Source organism: Podarcis cretensis (assembly GCF_951804945.1).
Source record: "Podarcis cretensis genome assembly, chromosome: 11".
NCBI lineage: Eukaryota > Metazoa > Chordata > Lepidosauria > Squamata > Lacertidae > Podarcis > Podarcis cretensis.
In genome coordinates this window covers 63,886,133-63,909,364 of record NC_137180.1, presented here as the reverse complement: position 1 = coordinate 63,909,364, position 23,232 = coordinate 63,886,133, and the positions used below count along the sequence as shown (strand labels likewise).

General features: G+C 53.4%; 2 protein-coding genes across 3 annotated transcripts; one reads left to right on the top strand and one right to left on the bottom strand.

Annotated features, from left to right (window-relative positions):
- Positions 1-44: 44 nt before the first annotated feature.
- Positions 45-15,997, bottom strand: LOC307226159 (uncharacterized protein). 2 transcript variants are annotated; one of them, XM_079994645.1, is made up of 4 exons: positions 15,719-15,997; positions 14,130-14,172; positions 11,810-11,910; positions 45-11,659 (listed from the first exon to the last, which is right to left on the bottom strand). In XM_079994645.1, the coding sequence occupies exons 1-4, from the start codon at positions 15,956-15,958 to the stop codon at positions 95-97; spliced, it is 11,949 nt and encodes a 3,982-aa protein (XP_079850771.1). In that variant the 5' UTR covers positions 15,959-15,997; the 3' UTR covers positions 45-94. The 2 variants fall into 2 exon arrangements, with proteins under 2 accessions (XP_079850771.1, XP_079850770.1); XM_079994644.1 differs by having other exon boundaries at positions 45-11,910.
- Positions 15,998-18,907: 2,910 nt separating this feature from the next.
- On the top strand, positions 18,908-22,728 carry RPP25L (ribonuclease P/MRP subunit p25 like). The gene is made up of 2 exons (XM_079995190.1): positions 18,908-19,017; positions 21,453-22,728. The coding sequence occupies exon 2, from the start codon at positions 21,485-21,487 to the stop codon at positions 22,040-22,042; it is 558 nt and encodes a 185-aa protein (XP_079851316.1). The 5' UTR covers positions 18,908-19,017; positions 21,453-21,484; the 3' UTR covers positions 22,043-22,728.
- The last annotated feature ends 504 nt before the right edge of the window (positions 22,729-23,232 follow it).

Sequence of the window (23,232 nt, the reverse complement as noted above, 5' to 3'; positions counted from 1 at the left end):
GGAACAGGTGCACTGCAAACATGGGAGCCCCCAGAACACAACACTAATGAGCTAGGCATTTATTGGTGAATATTACAATATGCAATCTTCCCGTTTAAAACCCAGAATTCTCCTGCTTGCTTCGCCTCTCGCCGCCATGTCTGAGGACCCGAAACCCTTGATCCAAGGACAGTTTCCTCTCCAAGATCTTACTAAGGAGGGTCACTTTCTCATCAGAAGGCGCCGTGCCTACGAACTGCGAGTAGCGGCTTCGCTTCCCAGATCCCTGGTTGGTGGCGGGTGAAGCGGTTTGACCAAGGGGCACCCTCCCTCCCGTAACCTCTTTTGCTATTGCCTGCTGTGGCTCAGAAGCTGATTCCGTTGCCATATTACTCAGGACAAATCTTGCTTCCCAAAGCAAGGCCGTTTGGGAAGGCCTCGCCTTCTTCAGGGACACCAGGGAATGGCTGTTTGTCGGGGAATTTTCATGCCTGCGGCTCCCCGTCGCTTCTCTGCCTGCACCCGGCCAATTGCCACCACTGCTGCCTCCTCCTTCCTCCTTCTCTTTTGCCACCCAGTCGCTTCTCGCAAACTCTTCCTCCTTGCTGTCCCAGTCCCCGACCTGCTCCCACTCCCACTCGGTGCTGAACTGCGACATGCTCCCCACCGACACAGGGCGTTGCTCCTCGGAGCTGCCCTGCTCCTCCTGTCCTTCCACCGCCTCTTTGTTGTCCGGGGCCGAGTGCCTCTGGAACCCTCCCTCTGCGCCCAGGAAGCCTTCATTTGGAGACACAGGGAGCGCTTGCCACTCGGAGTCTTTGGGGCTGTCGCTCAAGGCCTCCTCCAGGCCTTGGGCTCCTTCATGGAGCGGGGCCCCTGCAGAGTCCCCCTCGCTTCCTTCCTTCCAGGAGGGAGATTTCAGGCTGAGGCATTCCTGGCACAGGGACTCCGAGGACCATCTTCCTAGCTCCTTGGTGGCGGAAGATGCCTGGCGCCCTGTGTCGGTGGCCCAGTCGGCATCTCTCATGGTCTGGCTGGGCGAGTCCACCCTCTTCTCCCTGCCCCAGCCCACCTTCCTTCCTCCCATCCGCAGGCCGCTCCTTGACTTCACCTGGCGAATGCTGCCGGCCATCCTGTAGGTTCTGGCCACAACGTCCTCGTAGGACGCCTGGGGTTCGACGGCGTACGCCTGCTCCAGGAAGGCCTGTTGGGGGGCAAAAAGGCTGCTTTGCTGCATGCTCTCTGTCCCCTGCCGAGGCCTGAGATCTGCCTCAGTGGCTTCCTGCTCTGGCAGAGAAACATCCCTGCTGCTTTCTCCAGATGATGGACCAGGAACTTGCTCAATATCCTCTGAGAGCAGAGAAGAGGAGCCTCCCTCTTTGCCATTTTCTGCACCTTCCTCTTGCTCCTGCTGCTGCCATCTCTGCTCTACTGCCAGCTGTGAGGAGGAGGAGGTGGCAGCAGTGGCCTTCCTCGAAAAATGGGACGGAGAAGAGCAGTTGGGTAGCTTGCAAACCTTCCTGTGCTCCCAGCCAGCTTCAGAGCCCTTTGGCAACAGCGGAAGCTGCCCAGGTGGAAGGTGGCTGTCGTCTGCCATCCCTTCAAAGCTACCCTCCGGCTGCCATGGAACCCTCCTCGTCGTCTTCTTCTTCCTCTTCCCAAGGGATGTATTTGAAGAGCGTGCTGCCAGGTGAGTGATTCTTCCGCAGGTATATCTCACCCTCTGGGAGCTGGGATTCCTCTCCGGCCGACGGCTAGCATTGTGTACATACTTTTGGGGTCTGCGAGTGGGGTGCGGGAGAGGGGGGACCCCAGGCTCCTGCATCCTGTCAGGAATCCTTGAGCGCTGCCCTTGCCTGGGCTTCTTCAACCAAGACCCCTGCAAAGGTTTCTCCTGCAATCTGCGGGGAGCTCCTCTCCCAGCCTCCCAGCCTCCCCTTGCCTCCTGGGCAGCTGTGTGGTTCCACATTTTTCCGCAGAGGCAGAGGGACGGCTCTTCTGTTTCCACCCATGATGCCTCTCCGCTGTCTTGCCCTCGTTCGGGAAAAAGCTCTGGGTGGTAGATGCGTGGATCTTCCCAACTTGAGCTGGATTCTTGTTCCGTTTCTGTCTTAAACGGGGTGTCTGACGTGTCGAGGGTCTGGTCATACGTGGACAGCTGTTCCTCTTCCTCCTCTGGTCCATGAGCACGAAGAATAAATGCCCTCGCCGACTCCTGGACCACTTTGGGAACGTGCCATCGGTGCTCCACTTTCAGGCCCCGGATGTGTTTCTCCAGATGTTCCTTTGTGCCTGCATGCAAGAAATGCAGCTGTTTGGCACCAACTTGGACCTCTTTGCCTACGCGTCCTTTCTTGGTGCCTGCTCTTGTTCCTGCGGCAACGCCCTTTGCTCTTGCTGCAGCGATTCTCGCTCCTGTGCCGGTCAAAGGACTCTCCTGTAGTCCCCGGGGAACTGGAGCAAATGCACGCAGCGACCTCTGGACGGTGGCTGGCAGGCCCCAGTCATGCTGGATCTTCTTGCGTTGAATGTGGAACTCCAGAAAGTCCTGGAGATGGCCAGCAAGGAAAGACAGCTCTCTTTCACAGCTTATGCTTGTTGCAGAAGTGGCAGACGGAGTCGCTGCCAACAGCGTTTCTTCCTCCAGCTCACCTGACACGTTCTGCCTGTCCTGGTGTTTCTGCACAGAGCTTCCCAGCTCAAACGGGGAGCGGATACGAAAGGCCTCTTGATAGTCACGTGGCTGAGTTTCCGGCCCCATTTCTACAACAGAAGGGGGCCTGGGAAGCCGAAACGCTCTCACGGCTTCCTGAGCGTGTTTTTGGAGGTCCCACCTGTGTCCTGCAGTCAGACTCCTCACGTGCGCTTCCAGACGCTCCTTCACCACCGAGTCGATGAACACGAGCCCCCGAGTCATAATTTTGACGTTTCCCTCATCCCAAGGAAACGGATGGGCTATGCTCTTTCTTGGTGGCCTTTTCTTGTGCGACTCAAGGGGAAGAGGGGCGAATGCCTGCAGGGACTTCAGCACGGCGGAGGGCAGGCCCCAGGAATGCTGGAGTCTCTTGCGTTGGATGTGGAACTCCAGAGCATTCTGGGCCTCGTGCGGCAGGAAAGGAGACGTCAGCTTAGGAAAGAAGAAAGTTGACACATCAACATGGGCAGCTGCAGCAGCTGCTTCTCTCTTGTGGTAGAATTTCCCCCCCGGCTTCTGCGTTGCCTCTCTGCTGGAGTCGTCTTCATTGTCTCCTTCCGTCCCAGAAGCCAACTGGTTGTCACCTTCAGTCTCTGAATCAGCTGCATCCTGGGGGGATTTTGAAGGAGGAGGCAATGGCTGCCGTGACCGACCCAGTTCAGGTTGGGAAGCAGGCCTGGAAGTCATGAAGGCCCTCAGCGACTGCTGGACACGTTCCGGAAGGCCCCACCTGCGTTTCTCAATCATGCGCCTCAGGTGGCCGTTCAGTCGCTCCTTGCTTTCTGGGCTGAGGAAGGAGAGGCTCCGACTGACACTCTGCATGTCTCCTTCCTCCCATGGAATTCGACCGGCCACAATCTTTCTTGGTGGCCTTTTCTTGTGCGACTCAAGGGGAGGAGGGGCGAATGCCTGCAGGGACCTGAGCACGGCGGAGGGCAGGCCCCAGGCATGCTGGAGCTTCTTGCGTTGGATGTGGAGTTCCAGAACATTCTGGGCCTCGTGCTGGAGGAATGGCAGCCTCACTCCGGGAAATAAGAAAACACTCGCTTCATGCCCCACACGTGTCACTGTTCCTCGCTGCCCTTGAGAGAGGACCTTTTGCTTCTTGGTTGCCCTCCTCCTGCCCTCTGTTCCTTGAGGAGAGCCTTTGTTGTCGTCGTCACTCGTCTGATAATCGTCTCTGGCCGGCCGCCAGGATTTGCACTGGCAAGGCCAGAGACCCACTTCAGATTGGGAGGGGGGTCTGGAGGCCATAAAGGTCTTCAGGGATTGCTGAACACGTTTCGGGATCTCCCACCTGTGCCTGGTAGTCAAGGTCGTAATGTGGGCCTCGAGGCGCTCCTTGGTGTCTGGCTTAAGGAACGAGAGGTCGTTGGCGATGACCCTCACTTCTTCTCCCTCCCAACGATGTGTCTTGGGGGCGTCCTCTCCCCGGTGGAGGGCAAACGGGGCCAGGGCATCAAGGGACTTCTGCAAAACAGACGGAGCGGCCCACGCATGTTGGATTCTCTTGTGTATGATGTGGAACTCGAGCAGCTGAAAGGCCTCGTCCGTGAGGAAAGGTGGCTGCAGCGTGGGCAATATCTTGGCAGTTGTGCCCGTGTTTCTGGCCAGCCAATGTTTCCTCTGATGACCCTTTGGCTTTTGAGGGGATGCTTTTTTGGACGGCAGCAGCGCCAGGGACTCTTTGCCCTCAGAATAGGAATGGATTTCTTGCCGCTGGGACGAGACACGGTGGTGTTTGGAGACTTGTGCAGGAGACCTCCTTTCTCCAGCATGGAGAAGCCCCATCGACTCTTCATCCTCAGAATGGGAATGGATTCCACACTGCTGAGAGGAGTCACGATGGTGTTTGGAGACTTGTGCAGGAGACCTCCTTTCTCCACCATGGAGAAGCCCCATCGACTCTTCTCCCTCAGAATGGGAATGGATTCCACACTGCTGGGAGGAGTCGCGATGCTGTTTGGAGACTTGTACAGGATACCTCCTTTCTCCACCATGGAGAAGCCCCATCGACTCTTCTCCCTCAGAATGGGAATGGATTCCACACTGCTGGGAGGAGTCGCGATGCTGTTTGGAGACTTGTGCAGGATACCTCCTTTCTCCACCATGGAGAAGCCCTGGTGACTCTTCTCCCTCAGAATGGGAATGGATTTCCTGCTGCCGGGGGGAGTCATAATGATATTTTGAGAGTTGTACAGGACGCTTGCTTTCTCCAGCATGGAGAACCCCCTTAGACTCTTCTCCCTCAGAATGGGAATGGATTTCCTGCCGCTGGGGGGAGTCGTGGTGACGTTTTGAGAGTCGCTCGGGGTGCTTTTTTTCTCCCGCACTGGACTTCTGTTGAGCAGGAAGAGCCGCCCTCACTGAACGACGAACCATCTGGGGCAGCCCCCACCTGTGCTCTGTGGCCCACCTCTTCACGTGGGTTTCCAGGCAATCCTTTACATTCGGACACAGAAAACGCAGGATCCGGCGAGGAATCATCGCCCCCGTCACAGACTGTGGTGGGTGGGCAGCTGCGCCCCCTTTCCCTTGGCCCCCCGATTTCTCAGGGCTGACGAGTACTACTGCTCTAGCCTTTGGAGGCCCTTGCAGCTCAGGGGGAGGTGGGGCAAAGGCCCGTAGGGATTTCTGCACAGCAGATGGCAGGCTCCAGTCATGCTGGACCCTCTTGCGCTTTACATGGAATTCAAGATATTCCCTGGCCTCATCTGTAAGGCATGTTGTTACCACTGGCAACAGGTCTAATTCTCTCTTTGGAGCCTCTCTTTCATGCCGTGAGGTTTCCAGGTGCCTCCCTCCTGGAGATAGCTCTGAAGGTTGCCCTCCTGTTCTGGGTAGTTGCTGCCATTCACTTTCCACCTGCTTCTCCAGCGGGCTCTGGGCTTCTCCTCCAGCTGCCTGGAGGCCCTGGCCACCTGTGCCCAGTGGCATTTGGAGGTCTTTGCTGCAGGTGTATAGTGGAATTTGGTCAGCTTGGGAAGGCGATGCAGCTGCCCGGAGGCACTGGCCACAAGTGCCCAGAGAAGTTTGGAGGTCTTTGCTGCAGGTGCATAGTGCAATTTGCATCTGGTCAGCTTGGGAAGGTGACGCAGCTGCCCGGAGGCACTGGCCACGAGTGCCCAGAGAGGTTTGGAGGTCTTTGCTGCAGGTGCATGGTGCAATTTGCATCTGGTCAGCTTGGGAAGGCGATGCAGCTGCCCGGAGGCGCCGGCCACGAGTGCCCAGAGAGGTTTGGAGGACTTTGCTGCAGGTACATAGTGGGGTTTGTGCCTGATCAGCTTGGGGAGCAGACCCAGGAGGCAGGAACACCTTGACCGACTCCTGGACCAGTTTGGGAAGGCCCCATCGGTGTGCCGCAATCCGGTGCTTCAAGTGGGCCTCTAAGCTCCCCGCTGTGACGGGATCCAGGAAGACCAGGCGCTGGGTTGTCACGACCCTCACTTTTACTGCATGGGTTGGAGACCTTTGCAGTTTAGAGGGGGCCCGGGGAAATGCAGAGAGGGATTTCTGAATTGTGGCTGGCAGGCCCCACGTGTGCTGCAGCTTTTTCCGCAGAACGTGCATCTCCAGAAGATCTGAGGCATCCTGTGTGAGGAAAGATGCCCCCCACTTCCAGGGTTTAAGGCCTGTTGCTCCAGGGCGCTTGGGTGTTTCTCTCCCCAGGGCCTTCGCCGAGCTTCCGACTGCGGCGACTTTTCCTGGCAGCGGCGGCCCAGGAATTTTCCCGTACATCTTGGTCAAAGATTTGATTTGCAAACTGGGTAGGCCCCAAAGACACGTGAGATGCTTCTGCTTGATGTTCAGCTGGATCTTCAACAGAGCCTCTTGCTCAACAAAAAGCAGGAGGGGCCTTCTGGGTCTCACCCCAGAGGGGAGGGAAGGAGGTTTAGGGAGAGGGGCTCGTCTGATGGGGCCGGCAGGTGCCTTCATCAACTGGAATTTGCTCTCCAGAGCCTTCTTCTTGAGATGGGTATCCAGAGTAGCTCTGGTAGAGCTCTCCAAGCATTGCTTCTTCACTGTGGGAACATTGGAGGTCTTTCTCCGCCTCGCATCAGCCGCCCGGGATCCCGTGGCCTTTGTCAATTTCTTTTCTTTGCCACTCTGAGGAACCGGAGCGCTTCCTGGGGGAGGAGTGGGGAGAAATTGCTGTAGGGAGTCCAGAACCTTCTGTGGCAAACCCCACCTCCGCTGCAGCTTCCTCCTCTGGATGTGAAATTCCAGGAGGCTGCACATGCGCCGAGGAAGGAAAAGCAGCTCTTGATGCAGCACGCAGATCTGAATGCTGGTCTTGGGAAGGCCGGGCAGCCTGGGCGGTCCCTGCATAAAGCCCCAGAGCGACCTCTGCACGAGGGCAGGAAACTCCCACATGTGCTGCATCCTTTTCTTCCTGACATGCAGCTCTAATTCCTCTCTGGACAACCTCTGGAAGAACAGCGTCTCCACTGCCAAAAACTCGAAGGCGGCCCCTCTGCGCCTGGCCAGAGTTCGGAAGGGTGGCCGGGGGGCCATGGCAGCCACAGCCTCCACATAGCGTGTCCCCAGCCCCCACAGGGAGGCCAGGTAGTTGTGCTGCACGGCCAGCTCAATCTGACCCATTTGATCTACACTGAACAAGAGGCAAGAGCTACGGGGTCTCAAGGTCGATGAGCCAGGATGGATCAGCCTGGGGAGAGTCTGGCTGAGGGACAGCGATGCCCTTTGCCTAGAGTGTCTGGGCACAGCAGGGAAGGCTCCTAGGTGCACCTCCAAGCTCTTCTTAGTCACGTGAAGTTGCAGCTTCTCCAGAGACATGCCCTCCAGTGGGAGACACAGCTTGGCGGAATGCATGGCTTCACCCACCATCCTTCTGCCCTTCTCCCTGACCGGCTCAGCACCCTTGGCACCAGCTGTCCACGGTTTGTCACAAGCCCCAAAGCTGGACTCCCGCGAAGAGCTTCTCGCTGGCAGCATCTTCTGCCCCGGGAACAGCAACTGCATCGATTCGAGGATCCTCCTGGGCAACGCCCACTGCCTCTGGAGCTTCAGCCGCTGGATGTGGTGCTCCAGGTGCACGCGGGTGCTGCGAGGAAGAAACAAGAGCTCCCTGTGCAGCGTCTGGACCCAGATCTTGGTTCTGCGGGAAGCCCCTGGGAGCGGCACCTGTCCTGGCAGGGGGGGACCTTGCATGAAAGCCCTAAGAGAGCTCTGGACAGAGACGGGGAAGCCCCACTCATGCTGGAGCTTCTTCTTTCTCACGTGCTGCTCCAAGGACTCCCGGTCCTCTTGCAGGAGAAACAGAGTCTGGGCCTGGGAGAACCCAAGAGAAGCCTTCCTGGACCTGGGAGGTTGTGGGTGCGGCGCAGGGGCCATTGCGCTCAGGGCCTCCACGTACCGCTGGCCTAGCCCCCAGAGGGAGCTCAGGTGGTAACGCTGCACAGACACCTCAATCTTCTTGAAGTCCTCGGCCAGTACAAAGGTGAGGACGAGCTTCCGGGGCTGCAAGGGCTTGACGCCACGGAGAATCCGCTTGGGCAGAGGCTGCCTGGATGTCAAAACCACCCGTCTCCAAGAGCTCACAGCAACAGCCGGGAAAATCTCCCAATGCACCTCCATGGACTTCTTGGCCGAGTGGACCCTGATCTTCTCCAGATTCTGGCATCCCACACTGGGGAACCCCCGGGACACTGCGTCCGCTTTCCTTTTACGGCAGACGGCACAGAGCGTGCCCACGACAGGGGTGACAGGGAGGCTTTCAGGCCCAACTTTCCTGAGCGAGCTTTTCGCCCCCCGTTCAGCAGGTGATTTCTGCCGGTGGGCAGCAGCCTTGAACTCCGGAAAGAGCGACCTCAGAGACTCCACCACCCTCCTCGGCAGCCCCCAAAGGCGCTGCAGCTTCATCTTCTGCACATGCAATTCGAGGCGGTTGCGGAAGCTCTGCGGAAGGCCCAGGTCCTGCACCAGGACACGGGCAGAGACCCCCGGCTGCCTCAGGGGAAGCAGAGGGGGCGGCTCACAAACAAGGTACCTGAGCGACCTCTGGACAAGGACTGGGAAGCCCCACTCGTGCTGGAGCCTCTTCCTGCTGACGTGACGCTCCAGAGCTTCTGCTTCCATTTGCGGAAGGATCTTCATCTGCACTCCGCTGAAGGTGAAGGCTGTCCTTCTTCGCCTGGGAGGTCCTGGGGTCCTCATTGCCCTAAGCGTCTCCGCGTAGCGGGTGCCCAGCCCCCATAAGGATGCCAAGTGGCTGCATTTCACCGCCACTTCAATCCGGCTCACCTGCTCTGCGAACACCGAGAGAGGCAAGGGTCTGCGTGGCAGCAAAGGCTTGTGGCCCGGGTGGATCACCTTGGGGAGAGGCCTCCTCAGAACGAGGAGCCTGTATCTCCAGGAGACTCTGACGGCAGCAGGGTAGACCTCCAAGTTCATCTCCAGGCTCTTCTTTGCAAGGTGGGGCTGCAGGACCACCTGAGTCTTGGCCAGTTGAGTGGGCGGAAGCAGTGGTGGGGCTGGAGCAACCATCCTCTGGGCCTTCTGCCTTCTCTGCCGACCGATAGCACAGGGCTTGGGGCCCGTTATTTTGCCAAGCTGACCCTGTGGGTAGAGGAGCTTCATGGAGTCAAGGACCCTCTGGGGCAGCCTCCAACGCTGGTTGACAATCCTTTTCTGCACGTTCTTCTCCAGCTCCCTCTGGGTGGCCCTGCTGAGGAAGGAGAGCTCGGGTATGGAAATGGACACTTCACTAGCCCTGGCGTTCCTGGGGCGAACCTGATGGCAGGTTGATAGGAGGATCTGGAGGGACCTTTGAACAAGCCCTGGGATCCCCCAGGCGTGTTGCAGAGTCTTCTTTCTGACATGCCACTCCAGCTCCTCTCGGGCCTTCGGACAGAGGAACCGAATCTGTGTAGAGGTGAAGCCAAACGCTGCAGATCTTCTGGGCAAGGGGAAGGTGGGCGCTTGAAACACAGCACCCGGGAACAGCTGGGCAAGGGACCTATGGTACAGCGAGGGCAGCCCCAAGCGATAGGTCAACTTCTTGTGGGTAATGTTGAGCTGGATGTGACTGAGAGCTTGCAGGTCTAGAAAATGGATCTGCTGGGATCTCGGCTCTGGAGGTCTCAACCCGGGCGGGATGACTTTGGGGAGTGCAGGCTTTGGGCCTTGAGGGGAGGCTTTCCGAAACTGCTGGATTTTAGGAGCAGACACACCCAGCTGCGTCTCAAGGGCTCTCTTGACCAAATTCTTCTGCAACGCCTGCTGCTTCCGGGCACAACTCAGCGCCGAGCAACTCTCCTTTGCGCGCTTCTTGGAGGAGCTTGGCTTGGAGCCCGTTATGTTGCCAAGCTGACCCTGTGGGTAGAGGAGCTTCATGGAGTCAAGGACCCTCTGGGGCAGCCTCCAACGCTGGTTGACAATCCTTTTCTGCACGTTCTTCTCCAGCTCCCTCTGGGTGGCCCTGCTGAGGAAGGAGAGCTCGGGTATGGAAATGGACACCTCACTAGCCCTGGCGTTCCTGGGGCGAACCTGATGGCAGGTTGATAGGAGGATCCGGAGGGACCTTTGAACGAGCCCCGGGATCCCCCAGGCATGTTGCAGAGTCTTCTTTCTGACATGCCACTCCAGCTCCTCTCGGGCCTTCGGACTGAGGAACCGAATCTCTGTAGAGGTGAAGCCAAACGCTGCAGATCTTCTGGGCAAGGGGAAGGTGGGCGCTTGAAACACAGCACCCGGGAACAGCTGGGCAAGGGACCTATGGTACAGCGAGGGCAGCCCCAAGCGATAGGTCAACCTCTTGTGGATAATGTTGAGCTGGATGTGACTGAGAGCTTGCAGGTCTAGAAAATGGATCTGCTGGGATCTCGGCTCTGGAGGTCTCAACCCGGGCGGGATGACTTTGGGGAGCGCAGGCTTTGGGGCTTGAGGGGAGGCTTTCTGAAAGTGATGGACTTTAGGAGCGGACACACCCAGTTGCATCTCAAGGGCTCTCTTGGCCAAATTCCTCTGCAACGTCTGCTGCTTCTGGGTACAGCTCAGCACTGAGCAGCTCTCCTTTGCAAGCTTCTTGGAGGAGCTCGGCATCTTCTTCTGAGGGACTGTAGGCGTCTCTCTAGGCTGTGAAGGTGGCTTCATTTGCCTGAGGGCCTCCTGCACCCTCTGGGGCAGCTGCCAATGCTTCATCTGGACCATTTTCTTCAGGTGGTGCTCCAGCCTCTTCTTTGCTCTCTCAGCCACAAAGGAGAGGGCTTGAGGACCCGTCACCACAGTAACACCCACAGGGCCCCGCTGGGGCGCAGGACGCGGAGCAGAGGGCACAAAGCCATGGAGGGACCTGAGGAGGGCTGAGGGCAGCCCCAGAAAGTGCTGCACCCTCTTCCCCAGCAGGTGCGATTCCAAGCTTGCTACCACGGCCTGGTCCAGAAAGGAGATGTCAGCTGCTGTAAACACGAACGCCTGGGCCCTGCTGGAAGATGGGTCCGTCGCGCTACGGGGGCCTTCGCTCCTTCCCTCTCGAGGTGACGTCGTCTTGCGTCCCCGGCCATGGCTGGCCTCACTGGGCGAGCTCTGCGAGTGCATTCTCAACCGGAGAAAGAAACTCTCTGTGTCTCTGCCGCTCATCTGGGATTCCGCAGAGCTCTTGACCCAGCCGGAGTCCCTACGGCGTTTGCGCGGTTTACGGGGAACCTGGTCGCACCTGCAAGGTTTGCCGCCCTCCAAGCTGCTGAAAGACAACTCTGACAGGTCGGAAGCAGACGCCGTCCAGCTCATCTGTGACATCTCTTGCGTAGTGGACGAGAAGAGGACTTCTTCCTCCTGTCCGATTAGGCCGCCAGAATGGCGGCTGCTTCCCCTCGAACCCTCGGAAACACGCTCTGCGATGGAGAAGGTTTGCTCCCTATTGTCCGCCGGGAAGCTGGGGGGACGTAGAGGCCTGCCACACGAAGCTGGTCTTGTCGGGGTGACGGGAGAATCTCTAGAGATGGGGTCAGGCGCGCTGGCACTCTGTGGGAAGGAATCAGGTGTGTCAAGCTGGAACGGGCGCCCCACACAAGGCCCATGGGAGAGCGGGGCCCGGATGCTGGGGGAATTGTAGCCGCCTGCTCTGCTGCTGCTCATCAGCTGCGAGGCCTCCTGAGCTGCTTGCTCACACACCTTGCAGGCCACGTCATCGCATAGCAGTTGGCGGACAGAGCTCCCAGGAGCCCTCTGGGTGATGCCGTCTGGTAGCTTGCAAAACACCTTGTGCTTGATACCTGCGATGGGAAGAAAAGGCTTTATTAGATTTCTAGACCACCGTTATCTTCCAAGGATCTCAAGGTTATGTTCATGATTCTCCTTCTCCTCATTTCATCCTCGCCACAACCCGCTGAGGTAGGTAAGGCTGGGGGATATCCGGTTCCCAACGTTGTGATAGCTAAAGGTAAAGGACCCCTGGATGATTAAGCCCAGTCAAAGGTGACTCTGGGGTTGCAGCGCTCATCTCGCTTTCAGGCCGAGGGAGCCGGCATTTATCCACAAGCAGCTTTCCGGGTCATGTGGCCAGCAGGACTAAGCCGCTTCTGGAGCAATGGAACACCGTGACGGAAGCCAGAGCGCACAGAAACGCCGTTTACCTTCCCGCCACAGTGGTACCTATTTATCTACTCACACTGGTGTGCTTTTGAACTGCTAGGTTTGTAGGAGCTGGGACAGAGCAACAGGAGCTCACTCTGTTGTGGGGATTCGAACTGCCGACCTTCTGATCGGCAAGCCCAAGAGGCTCAGTGGTTTAGACCACAGCGCCACCTGCTGTGATAGATCAACACTGATAGATGACAAGCTAAACATCAGAGATATTCTGATTTAACACTATGTCAGAAATAAGGATGGCTTCACGGTTTTCCTTGCATCGTGCTGAGGCAGCAGAGTTAACAGGCTGTAGGAATTGAGAGAAGCAATGGTTGGCTTCATGGTTTTTCCCACATTGTCCTTTTTCCACAGCAAACACACACACACAAATCACGATTCACAATATATTGCTAGGTCAAAAACCAATATCATGATATCGACCTCAAAACGGTTTTGGATGATACATCGATATATCGCCCAGCTCTGGAGGTAGGTTAAGCTAAGAGATAGTGACTGGCCCAAGGTCACCCAGTGAGTTTTGTGTCTGAGTGGAGATTCGAACCCTGCTCTCCCAGGTCAAAGCCCAAAACTCTAACCGTTATGCCACCCTGGGGCTCCTGCTCCCAGTTAATGGCGCCCTTCTGCAGTTTTGTCATGGTGAATTTATCTTCTTTCTTTCGAACTTTAATATGTAATCAAGAGAGTTCACAGCCAAGCAAAGAAACAGGTGGCAACTTCCTGTTAAGAGATGCATAAGATATGGGTGGATACGACCTTAGGATGTGAAGTCCCTCTCTTCCTGGTTTCTGATGGACTATGACGAAATGGCAAAAATGACCAGGAATTACAATATTTTAAGCCGCCCCTGCCAAAAAAATAAAAATTAAAGCCCCCTATGCATGCAAAAAGGCCCCCTATCCATGCAAAAAGCCCCAAAGGCCTGATTAAAAGAGGAATGTTTTTGCCTGGTGCCTAAACATATGTGACAAGGGCACCAGGCGAGCCACCATGGAAAAGGCTGTATTTTAAGTGTGAATTTCTTCCAGTATACACATTTGTATGTGCTACTGCCGGATAGAATTTTTATCCCAAACAAAATGGCATAAAATTTAAATCCACCCGGTCTACTGCCCTTAGTAACACAAGTCCCCCGTAAAAGTGTGTGGTTTAAAATTGTGCACCAAAAACTCCTCTCCTGCGGACTCCACCCACATCAGCTTCTCATGATGGGCTTTATTAAAGCAAAAAGGCTAATTGGACAGCGTCTGAAGGACTTAGAGCAACAGAACAATCTGGCCATTATAAAGAAACTCTGGCACCATATCTGTATAAATTAACTATCCCCAAATCCAGAGGTGCCTTCGCACTGGCCAGATTGGATGTGATGCCCTCTGCCGTACTTGAGGGCAGATACCAAAAGATTCCAACTGAGAAACGACTCTGCCCCTGTGGAGATGGCAATCTGGAAACAGTGGCTCATGTTCTCCTGCCCTGCCCCCTTTATAAAGATCTGAGGAATGAGATCATCACCCCACTCTTACTTACAATCCCAGGCTGCCCATCTGAGGCCACATTGGTCTTTCTTTTATCAAATCAAAATGATCAGACAACAGCAAAGGTTGCTAGGTTGATCGAGGGTGCAATGAGATTAAGGGCCACTATCTGAATGATAATCTTGGCCATTTGATTGCCCTTTTTACCCATTGCTGTCTTATTTTATTTGTATATATTTTATTTGTATATCACTTGTTTCATGTTGCTATGGCCGTTGACTAATGCGAATAAAGTTTATCTTATCAAAGGTCTGCACTCGAGGAAATGAGCTGCGGCGAAGAAGCAGGGGGCCTGGAAGGAGATTTCTTACCTTCCTCGATCTTCTTCCACAAGTCTGTGACCTTCCGAAAAAACTGCAACGAAGGAAGAAACACAAGCAGAGAGAGGTGTCTGGCTTGCAGGAAACAAGGGAACAGGAGACCTCTGCCTTTGTTTCTCCCCACAGCCCTCCTCACCCCAAAAGCCTTCTTAACCTACATCTGTGATTGTCAAGCATGGTGCCATAGCACCCTGGGGTGACTTGAATAGTGTTCAAGGGTGCCACGGGCAGCACTGGCCTCCACCCCTCTTCCTTTCCCTTCCCTCTCTCCTCTGATGCCCTCTTGCATCTCTGATCCCAAAGGCTTGCACAGCTCTTTGTTGGATTGGCCCTAGTTCCAAGCTCCCCAGGTGATGGGATGTCTGGCCAGGCGGTGCTGGGTTAGGGTTACCAGACGTCCCCAGTTCCTGGGGACAGTCCCCGGATTTGCAACTCTGTCCCTGGACAAATTCCGTCCCCAGAACGTCCCCGTATTTGCAAATCTGTCCCCGGGAAACGTGGCAGCGGCAGCCTCAGCAGCCCGGAGCCAGCCTGGTAGCGCAGTTGGCTCTGGCTGGCTTCAGGAGCTGCTTGCTGCCGCTGCCATTGCCAAAGGAGAATCGGGGATGTTCAGTGGTGCAGATCTCCTGCCCTCTTCCCCCTTTGTTTTGACAGATCGGGGGAGGCTTAGGAGTAGCAGGTGTGCGGCTGTTTCTCTGCCAGGCAAGGTGCAAAGCCCTTCTTCCACACCCTGTGAAACATAAATGCGCAGTGTTTTTAAAAAACTGGGCAACAGTGCACCACCCACTCATGGCTCCCAAGCCTCCCCTGATCTCTTGCCCCCTTCCCCCTCTGTTTTGACTGATTGGGGGAGGCTCGGGAGAAAAAACAGCAACATGTCGGGGCTTGGCACATCTCAGCATGCGCACACAGCATGTCTAGGAGTTAAAACCCCCGCACACCCCAGCTCTCTGATCAAACCCACCTGTCAGTGTTCCTTTTGACCCAAGGCTGCACACAACCTGCACAGCCATGAACTCCCACGCTAACACACCACCCAGTACTGAGCAAGCAATTAAACCTGATGCATTTTTGAATCTTCCAAGTTTCTAGTTCTCATGAGAACTTTGAGTAAAGTTTGATTGAATAGGTTGGCAATGCCTCACAGTGGCGTAGCGTGGGGGGTGCAGGGGGGGCCGGCCGCACCGGGCGCAACATCTGGGGGTTAGGGTTAGGGGGCGCAAATCCACGGGTTAGGGGGCGCAAATTACTTGCCTTGCCCCGGGTGCTGACAACCCACGCTACGCCACTGATGCCTCATTCCCACACCCCGTTTTATACAGCAAAATCAGCACAAATTATATTTTCACTTCCTCGCCACTTTTTGTAATTTTGGCATCCTAACCAGGGGATTTTGTTCCACTCCCACTTTCCCTAGCAGACGATAACTGCATGAGGCGCTATAAGACGCAACACTCATGAGCATCCTGCCCAAAGCAGAGGAACAAATATTTCCTTACTGATTTCCAGCAAACAGAACCCTTGGGTTATGGAAGGCTGTTTGCAAAAAGTCGGTGGGCCAGCCAAGGAGACTTACTTACCCGTTCTGCGAGAGAAAAGAGCTTTGGTGAAATTTCAGGGCAGAACGAAGGACGTCTGCAGTTTTTCCGCAGCCAGGAGTAAGCGCTGGCCAACATAGGGAAACCTCCCAGAAGTTTCCACATTAAATAGAGGACCAGCACCAAGATGGCATTCTTGCTCAGGGAGGAGAGCAATTTCCAAAGGAAAGCGATGCTTTTGTAGGAAACCATCTCCAAAGTTGAAACAAAAATCCACGGCATTGCGTTCTTGGCCAACGCTGGATTTGCTTCTGAGCCGGACGCCGGGAGCATTCTGGAGCGCATCACAAACGTTTCCGTGCAGGCGGAAAACACCTTTATTGCATCATCGTTGAACGTAAGAAAGGTCTGCTGGATCAGGCCAAAAGGGACCCATCTAGGGCAACCTACTAGACGCCACAGTGGGAAAAGCCACAAGCAGGATCTGAGAGCCTTCTAGCAGCTGGGATGCAGAAGCATGGCTGCCTCCAACTGGGGATAGCAGCCATCGATAACTGTCTCCACCATGAATGTGTCCAATTCTATAATAATAATAATAATAATAATAATAATAATAATAATAAATGTTTATTTATACCCCACCCTTCCTGGTTAAAAAACCAGGCTAAGGGCGGCTAACAGCAAATATAAAACATTGATTAAAATACGACTTAAAAACAGCATAAAACACAACATAAAATGCAGCATCAATATCAATAAAATTCAAAAATTCAGGAGTAATTCTTTGGGGGGAAACAAACAAACCCCAGTCAGTAGACATCAAATGATCACCAGGGCTAACTGGCCAAGTTGGTCCTATTATGGCCTAACCTGAAAGTCACTTGCCCTGTTGTTATCTTTTCATTCAGCAGCCTAACAGCCCACGGATAGAAGCTGTTCTTTACCCTGTTGGTGCGACTAATCATGATTCTATATCTTCTGCCCGAGGGCAGGAAATCAAGAATGTGCCGGCCAGGGTGTGAATCTGGTCAGACCTCACCTGGAGTACTGTGTCCAGTTCTGGGCACCACAGTTCAAGAAGGACACTGAGAAACTGGAACGTGTCCAGAGGAGGGCAACCAAAATGGTCAAAGGCCTGGAAACGATGCCTTATGAGGAACGGCTAAGGGAGCTGGGCATGGTTAGCATGGAGAAGAGGAGGTTAAGGGGTGATATGATAGCCATGTTCAAATATATAAAAGGATGTCACATAGAGGAGGGAGAAAGGTTGTTTTCTGCTGCTCCAGAGAAGCGGACACGGAGCAATGGCTCCAAACTACAAGAAAGAAGATTCCACCTAAACATTAGGAAGAACTTCCTGGCAGTAAGAGCTGTTTGACACTGGAATTTGCTGCCAAGGAGTGTGGTGGAGTCTCCTTCTTTGGAGGTCTTTAAGCAGAGGCTTGACAACCATATGTCAGGAGTGCTCTGATGGTGTTTCCTGCTTGGCAGGGGGTTGGACTCGATGGCCCTTGTGCTCTCTTCCAACTCTATGATTCTATGATTCTATGAATCATCCCAGGGGACGCAGGTGGCGCTGTGGGTTAAAGCCTCAGCGCCTAGGACTTGCCGATCGAAAGGTCGGCGGTTCGAATCCCTGCGGCGGGGTGCGCTCCCGCTGCTCGGTCCCAGCGCCTGCCAACCTAGCAGTTCGAAAGCACCTCCGGGTGCAAGTAGACAAATAGGGACCGCTTACCAGCGGGAAGGTAAATGGCGTTTCCGTGTGCGGCTCTGGCTCGCCAGAGCAGCGATGTCATGCTGGCCACGTGACCCGGAAGTGTCTCTGGACAGCGCTGGCCCCTGGCCTCTTAAGAGAGATGGGCGCACAACCCCAGAGTCTGTCAAGACTGGCCCGTACGGGCAGGGGTACCTTTACCTTTACCTTTTATGAATCATCCCTGAGAATTTCCCTCACTCTCCTGAGGCAACATTCTTCCGCAATGTCATCCAGCAGATTCACGGGACAGCCCATAATTTCTTGTTCTCTATTCACCACCCTCTGTAGGCAGATCGTGAAGCTGAGACTCCAAGACTTTGGCCCCCTCATGAGAAGAGAAGACTCCCTGGAAAAGACCCTGATGTTGGGAAAGATGGAGGGCACAAGGAGAAGGGGACAACAGAGGATGTGATGGTTGGACAGTGTTCTCAAGGCTACCAGCATGAGTTTGACCAAACTGCGGGAGGCAGTGGAAGACAGGAGTGCCTGGTGTGCTCTGGTCCAGGGGGTCACGAAGAAGAAGTGGAAGAAGATTGGAAAAAATTTAAAGTTTATCTTCAAAAATATTGTAAAATTAAGGATTGTTCGAAAGATGTTGGAAAAAGAAAATTATGTGGTTTTGGCAGAAATGATATAAAGGATTAAGTAAAAATGAATTGATGAAAGAGAGAACGTAAAATTACAGTATATTAAAACAAATTATTAAGATAAAAACAAGGTTGGAAGGATTTGCTGAAATAATAACTTGAACTAGAATACAAAAATGGGAGGTGTGAGGAGGTCAAGGAAATAAGTAAAGGAAGAAAGCAATGTAAAGGTTTAATTTGTTCTTTTTCTTTTTTAAATGATTGTATTTTTTCTATCTTTCTTATTTTTATTTTTTATTTTTTTATTTTTGTAACTTTCAAAATTTTGAATAAATATTATTTTTTTAAAAAGAGAAACCACAGGGGGTCACAAAGAGGTGGACACGACTAAACAACAACAAGTTTGTTGTTATTGTTTATCTATTTATTGTTCCTTTTTTCCGGCTTTCCTCCCTTTTTTCGTTCATTGATGTATTTTTCTTTTTTTCTGTTTGTGTGTATCATTTTGCTTTGTGACTTTTGTTATTATTGTGGACAATCTAATAATTTTATTTATTTTTTTTAAAAAAGAAAAAACTCTGAAATGAAGAATTTTCATTTTGGAAAAAGGGCGACTCGCTGAGAGCCTTCCTCCTCCGCCCGCGGAACCCCCCCCCCCCCCAGGGCTGGATCTCATTCGCAAGGACCCCGCGCATCTTCCGCGGCTGGGATCTCCATCTCTCGCAGCGCCCCCTGCAGGCGGCCGGCCCGCCCTGCGCGGCCCGCCCGTCTGCGGCAGGGGGAGGGGCCCGCCGCGCCCTCGCCCAATCGCTCGTCGGGGGAGGCGGGGCTTCCCTCCGCTGTCTGTCTCTCTCTCTTTCGCCCCGCCTCCTTCCGGCTCGCCGCAAGATGGCCGCCCGGCCGCGCGTGCGCAGTGCGGGAGAGCGCCGCCCTCTCGTCGCTTCCGCTCCCTGAGAGGCCAAGGAGGCGAGCGAGGCGGCGGCGGCGGCGGCCGGCAGGTAGGTCCCCTTTCCCTCGGCCTGTAATGCCGGAGAGGAGGGCGCGGAACGGGGAGGCCGGCGGGGGCGGCGCGGCTCCCTCTTTCCCAGCAGACGAGGGAGCCTCTGGGCGCGTGCAGAGAGCCGCCTCCCCCCCCCGATAGGAAAACACTCTGCGCGTGCTCAGGGGCGCCCTCGGCCGGCTGGGCCCAAAAGAGCTGCGGTACCTCGAGGTGGGGGGGCTGTTCTGTGTGCGCGCGCGCGTATATATATATATATATATATACACACATGTATGTATTTTGTGTGTGTATGAGTGTGTGTGTGTGTGTGTATATATGTATGTATGTGTCTGTGTGTGTGTGCATATATATATGTATTGTGTGTGTGTGTGTTTGTGTATATGTGTGTGTGTGTATGTATATGTGTGTGTGCGCATATATATATATATATATATGTATTGTGTGTGAGACATCTACATGTGTGTGTGTATGTCTCCTTGTGTGTGTGTGTGTGTGTGTGTGTGTGTGCATATATATATATATGTATTTTGTGTGTGTGTGTGTATGTGTATGAGTCTGTGTGTGTGTATGTATATGTGTGTGTGCGCATATATATATATATGTATTTTGTGTGTGTGAGTCTGTGTGTGTGTGTGTGTGTGTGTGCATATATATATATGTATTTTGTGTGTGTGTGTGTATGTGTATGAGTCTGTGTGTGTGTGTGTGTTTGTGTGTATATGTGTGTGTGTGTGTGCATATATATATGTATTGTGTGTGTGTGTGTTTGTGTATATGTGTGTGTGTGTATGTATATGTGTGTGTGCGCATATATATATATATATATATATGTATTGTGTGTGAGACATCTACATGTGTGTGTGTATGTCTCCTTGTGTGTGTGTGTGTGTGTGTGTGTGTGCATATATATATATATGTATTTTGTGTGTGTGTGTGTATGTGTATGAGTCTGTGTGTGTGTATGTATATGTGTGTGTGCGCATATATATATATATGTATTTTGTGTGTGTGAGTCTGTGTGTGTGTGTGTGTGTGTGTGCATATATATATATATGTATTTTGTGTGTGTGTGTATGTGTATGAGTCTGTGTGTGTGTGTGTGTTTGTGTGTATATGTGTGTGTGTGTGTGCATATATATATGTATTGTGTGTGTGTGTGTTTGTGTATATGTGTGTGTGTGTATGTATATGTGTGTGTGCGCATATATATATATATATATATATGTATTGTGTGTGAGACATCTACATGTGTGTGTGTATGTCTCCTTGTGTGTGTGTGTGTGTGTGTGTGCATATATATATATATGTATTTTGTGTGTGTGTGTGTATGTGTATGAGTCTGTGTGTGTGTATGTATATGTGTGTGTGCGCATATATATATATATGTATTTTGTGTGTGTGAGTCTGTGTGTGTGTGTGTGTGTGTGCATATATATATATATGTATTTTGTGTGTGTGTGTGTATGTGTATGAGTCTGTGTGTGTGTGTGTGTTTGTGTGTATATGTGTGTGTGTGTGTGCAGTCTTTTGTGTATAGATAGATGTGTACCTCTTTGTGTACTTGTACTGCATTGTTTGTCTCCCTCTCCTCCCTGCATGCATGCGCACAACCACCCCGCGAGGTAGGACAGGGCCGAGGCAGGCCGTGTGTGAGTCTTCCAAGGTCACAACTGAGTAGGAGGACCCGTGCCCTGGTCTCCCCCCCCCCCTCAGGTGCTAGTCCAGCGCCCTCAGCACTCAGCTTTGGGGGTGGCCCCTGAGCACTCAACCCCCCCCCCCAATCCATCCCCTTTGAAGCACAGGCTCACCTCAGCCGTCCTGGCAGCACAGTATTGGGGAGCCCCCGAGACCTCTGGAAGGTACAGAGATGGAGGAGGCTGCCCTGTCGTATTCCCAGCCTTAAGCATGTCTGCATCTGCCTCCATCCTTTTTGTGGTCTCCCTCCCTCCTCTCTCATTGAAATCTGCTGAGAGGCAGAGGCCTGACTTGTGACCCCCTGAAATGCATAAACCGCCCGTGGTTGGGTAACATGGCATTCAGTCCAGAGTTGGTATTTGGGCCAAATCTTTTTTCTGACACTAGCTCAAAAGTTGCAGGGCTCTGCTTTTTGACTCCATGGTCCGCGGCAGCAACGCTTCATCCGAAGATCTCGGGATGGTTCACAGCATAAAAATGCAAGATAAAAACACAAAATACATTTAACAAGAAAGAAACAACCAATGACCCCCCTCTTGGTTTTCTATTTAGAGTCTAGCTCCCCTCACTTTCCTCCCCTTTGTGGTCACTGTTAGGAGATGGAAGGTCGGAGTGCATGAAACCCTGATCAGTGAAGCAATTGCTTTGTTGCATATTCATAATATTTTATTTTTCTAGCCTTAATTGAGTCCCTGGATTTATTTGTGACTGTTGTGTCTTTCCCTTGCCCCCGTCCAGCCAGCTCAACCCAGGTGCCGGCAGTGGGGATCATGGAGAACTATCTGAAGTCCAAGACTGTGGAGAAGCCGTCGCCTCTTCCCTTCACCAGCTTGCCCTCCGATATAATTGAAATGAAAGTGAAGGACGGCAGCAAAATCCGGAACCTGATGGGCTACGCCATTGGCAAGATGGAGTCGGAGGCTGTGCGGCAGGTCCTCTTCAGTGGCGCCGGCAAGGCCATCAGCAAGACCATCACCTGCGTGGAGATCATGAAGAGAAGGCTCCAAAACCTCCACCAGATCACCAAAGTGTTCTTTAGGCAAACGGAGGAGATCTGGGAGCCCATCGTGCCAGAGGCCGGCCTTGATTCCTTGACTGTGAAGCGGAATATTCCTGCCATTTGTGTCTTGCTGAGCAAAGATCCGCTGGACGCTCAAGAGCCAGGCTACCAGGCTCCCGGGTCTTTTGACGCCTTCTGGTTAGAAACGCTGAAATCATCGGAGTCCCAGGGCCAGGCCAAGAGGAAGCAGGGGGGAGGCAGAGGGGCCGCCCACGCTAGGAAGCTTCCCCGCTCTGGCAGACGGGAGGACTCTTACAAAAAGCCCTGAGCGAGCCCAGCTTCAGTACGGCAGCAACTGCTCCCTGAGACAAGGAAAGCCGGCTGGTTATCAGAATAAAGTGGGAGGCGTTAGAAACACTGGCTGCATCTGGAGGAGAGGAAAGGAGAGTCTGGCTGAATTCAGAAGTCAACTGGCGCTGGGCAGACTGAGCACGGGGGTCTGGTGTTGTGGCTTTTCCCCTCGTTTGAACAGGGGACAAACAGGAAATGTCTCACTGGGTTGTGCCCGGCACATTCAGGATTTGGGTGCTTGAAATGGCAATGTGCAGAATCTTTCTTGGTGGGACGGATAATGAAAACAGGGAGGAAGTCATAGATGATTCCTTCGCTCATGCCCTGCTGCCTCCTGTTACCCGTCTCTTCTCCTGATTCTGCAAGAGCCTAGCCCTTCGCCATCTAACCCACTTCTGTTCATATGAACAAGATCAGCAGATTACCGCAACCCCGGGATATCTTTTCACATTGTCATAAGAAAACATTGCTGGTTTCCTTGTGGCCGGAGGGCCTCCATGCTTTTAGATTTTCTAAAAATTTTAGCATCTCATCAGGTGTTGTAACTTAAGAGATATGGGTTGGACGCAATGTAATTTTGTTCAGCAAGTTTTATTTTTGTCTCCAAAGCAGTCTTGCCAGTAAAAGATACCAGGCCATTAAAATGTTCACTGCTCGTCCACATACCTGATGTTGGTCTGTCATCTCTGAACACATCAACCCCCAACTCCCATTCCATCTAAGGTGCTTCACTGCTCCCTCTCTCCTGTGGTCTTAATACACCTTGCTCAGTTCTTCTCTGGACCTGTCAGGGGCTGGTACTCCAAGGACCTCCCTTGGGGTGAGGGGTGGAGATTGAGGACTCGGTTCTCTCTTCCTTGAGAGCCAGTGTGGTGTAGTGGTTAAGAGCGGTAGTCTCGTAATCTGGGGAACCGGGTTCGCGTCTCCGCTCCTCCACATGCAGCTGCTGGGTGACCTTGGGCCAGTCACACTTCTCTGAAGTCTCTCATCCCCACTCACCTCACAGAGTGTTTGTTGTGGGGGAGGAAGGGAAAGGAGAATGTTAGCCACTTTGAGACTCCTGAAGGGGAGTGAAAGGCGGGATATCAAATCCAAACCCTTCTTCTTCTTCTCCTTCCTCCTGACTTCAAAAAGTGCTGGAAGGGGCTGACAATTAAGCCACTAAAG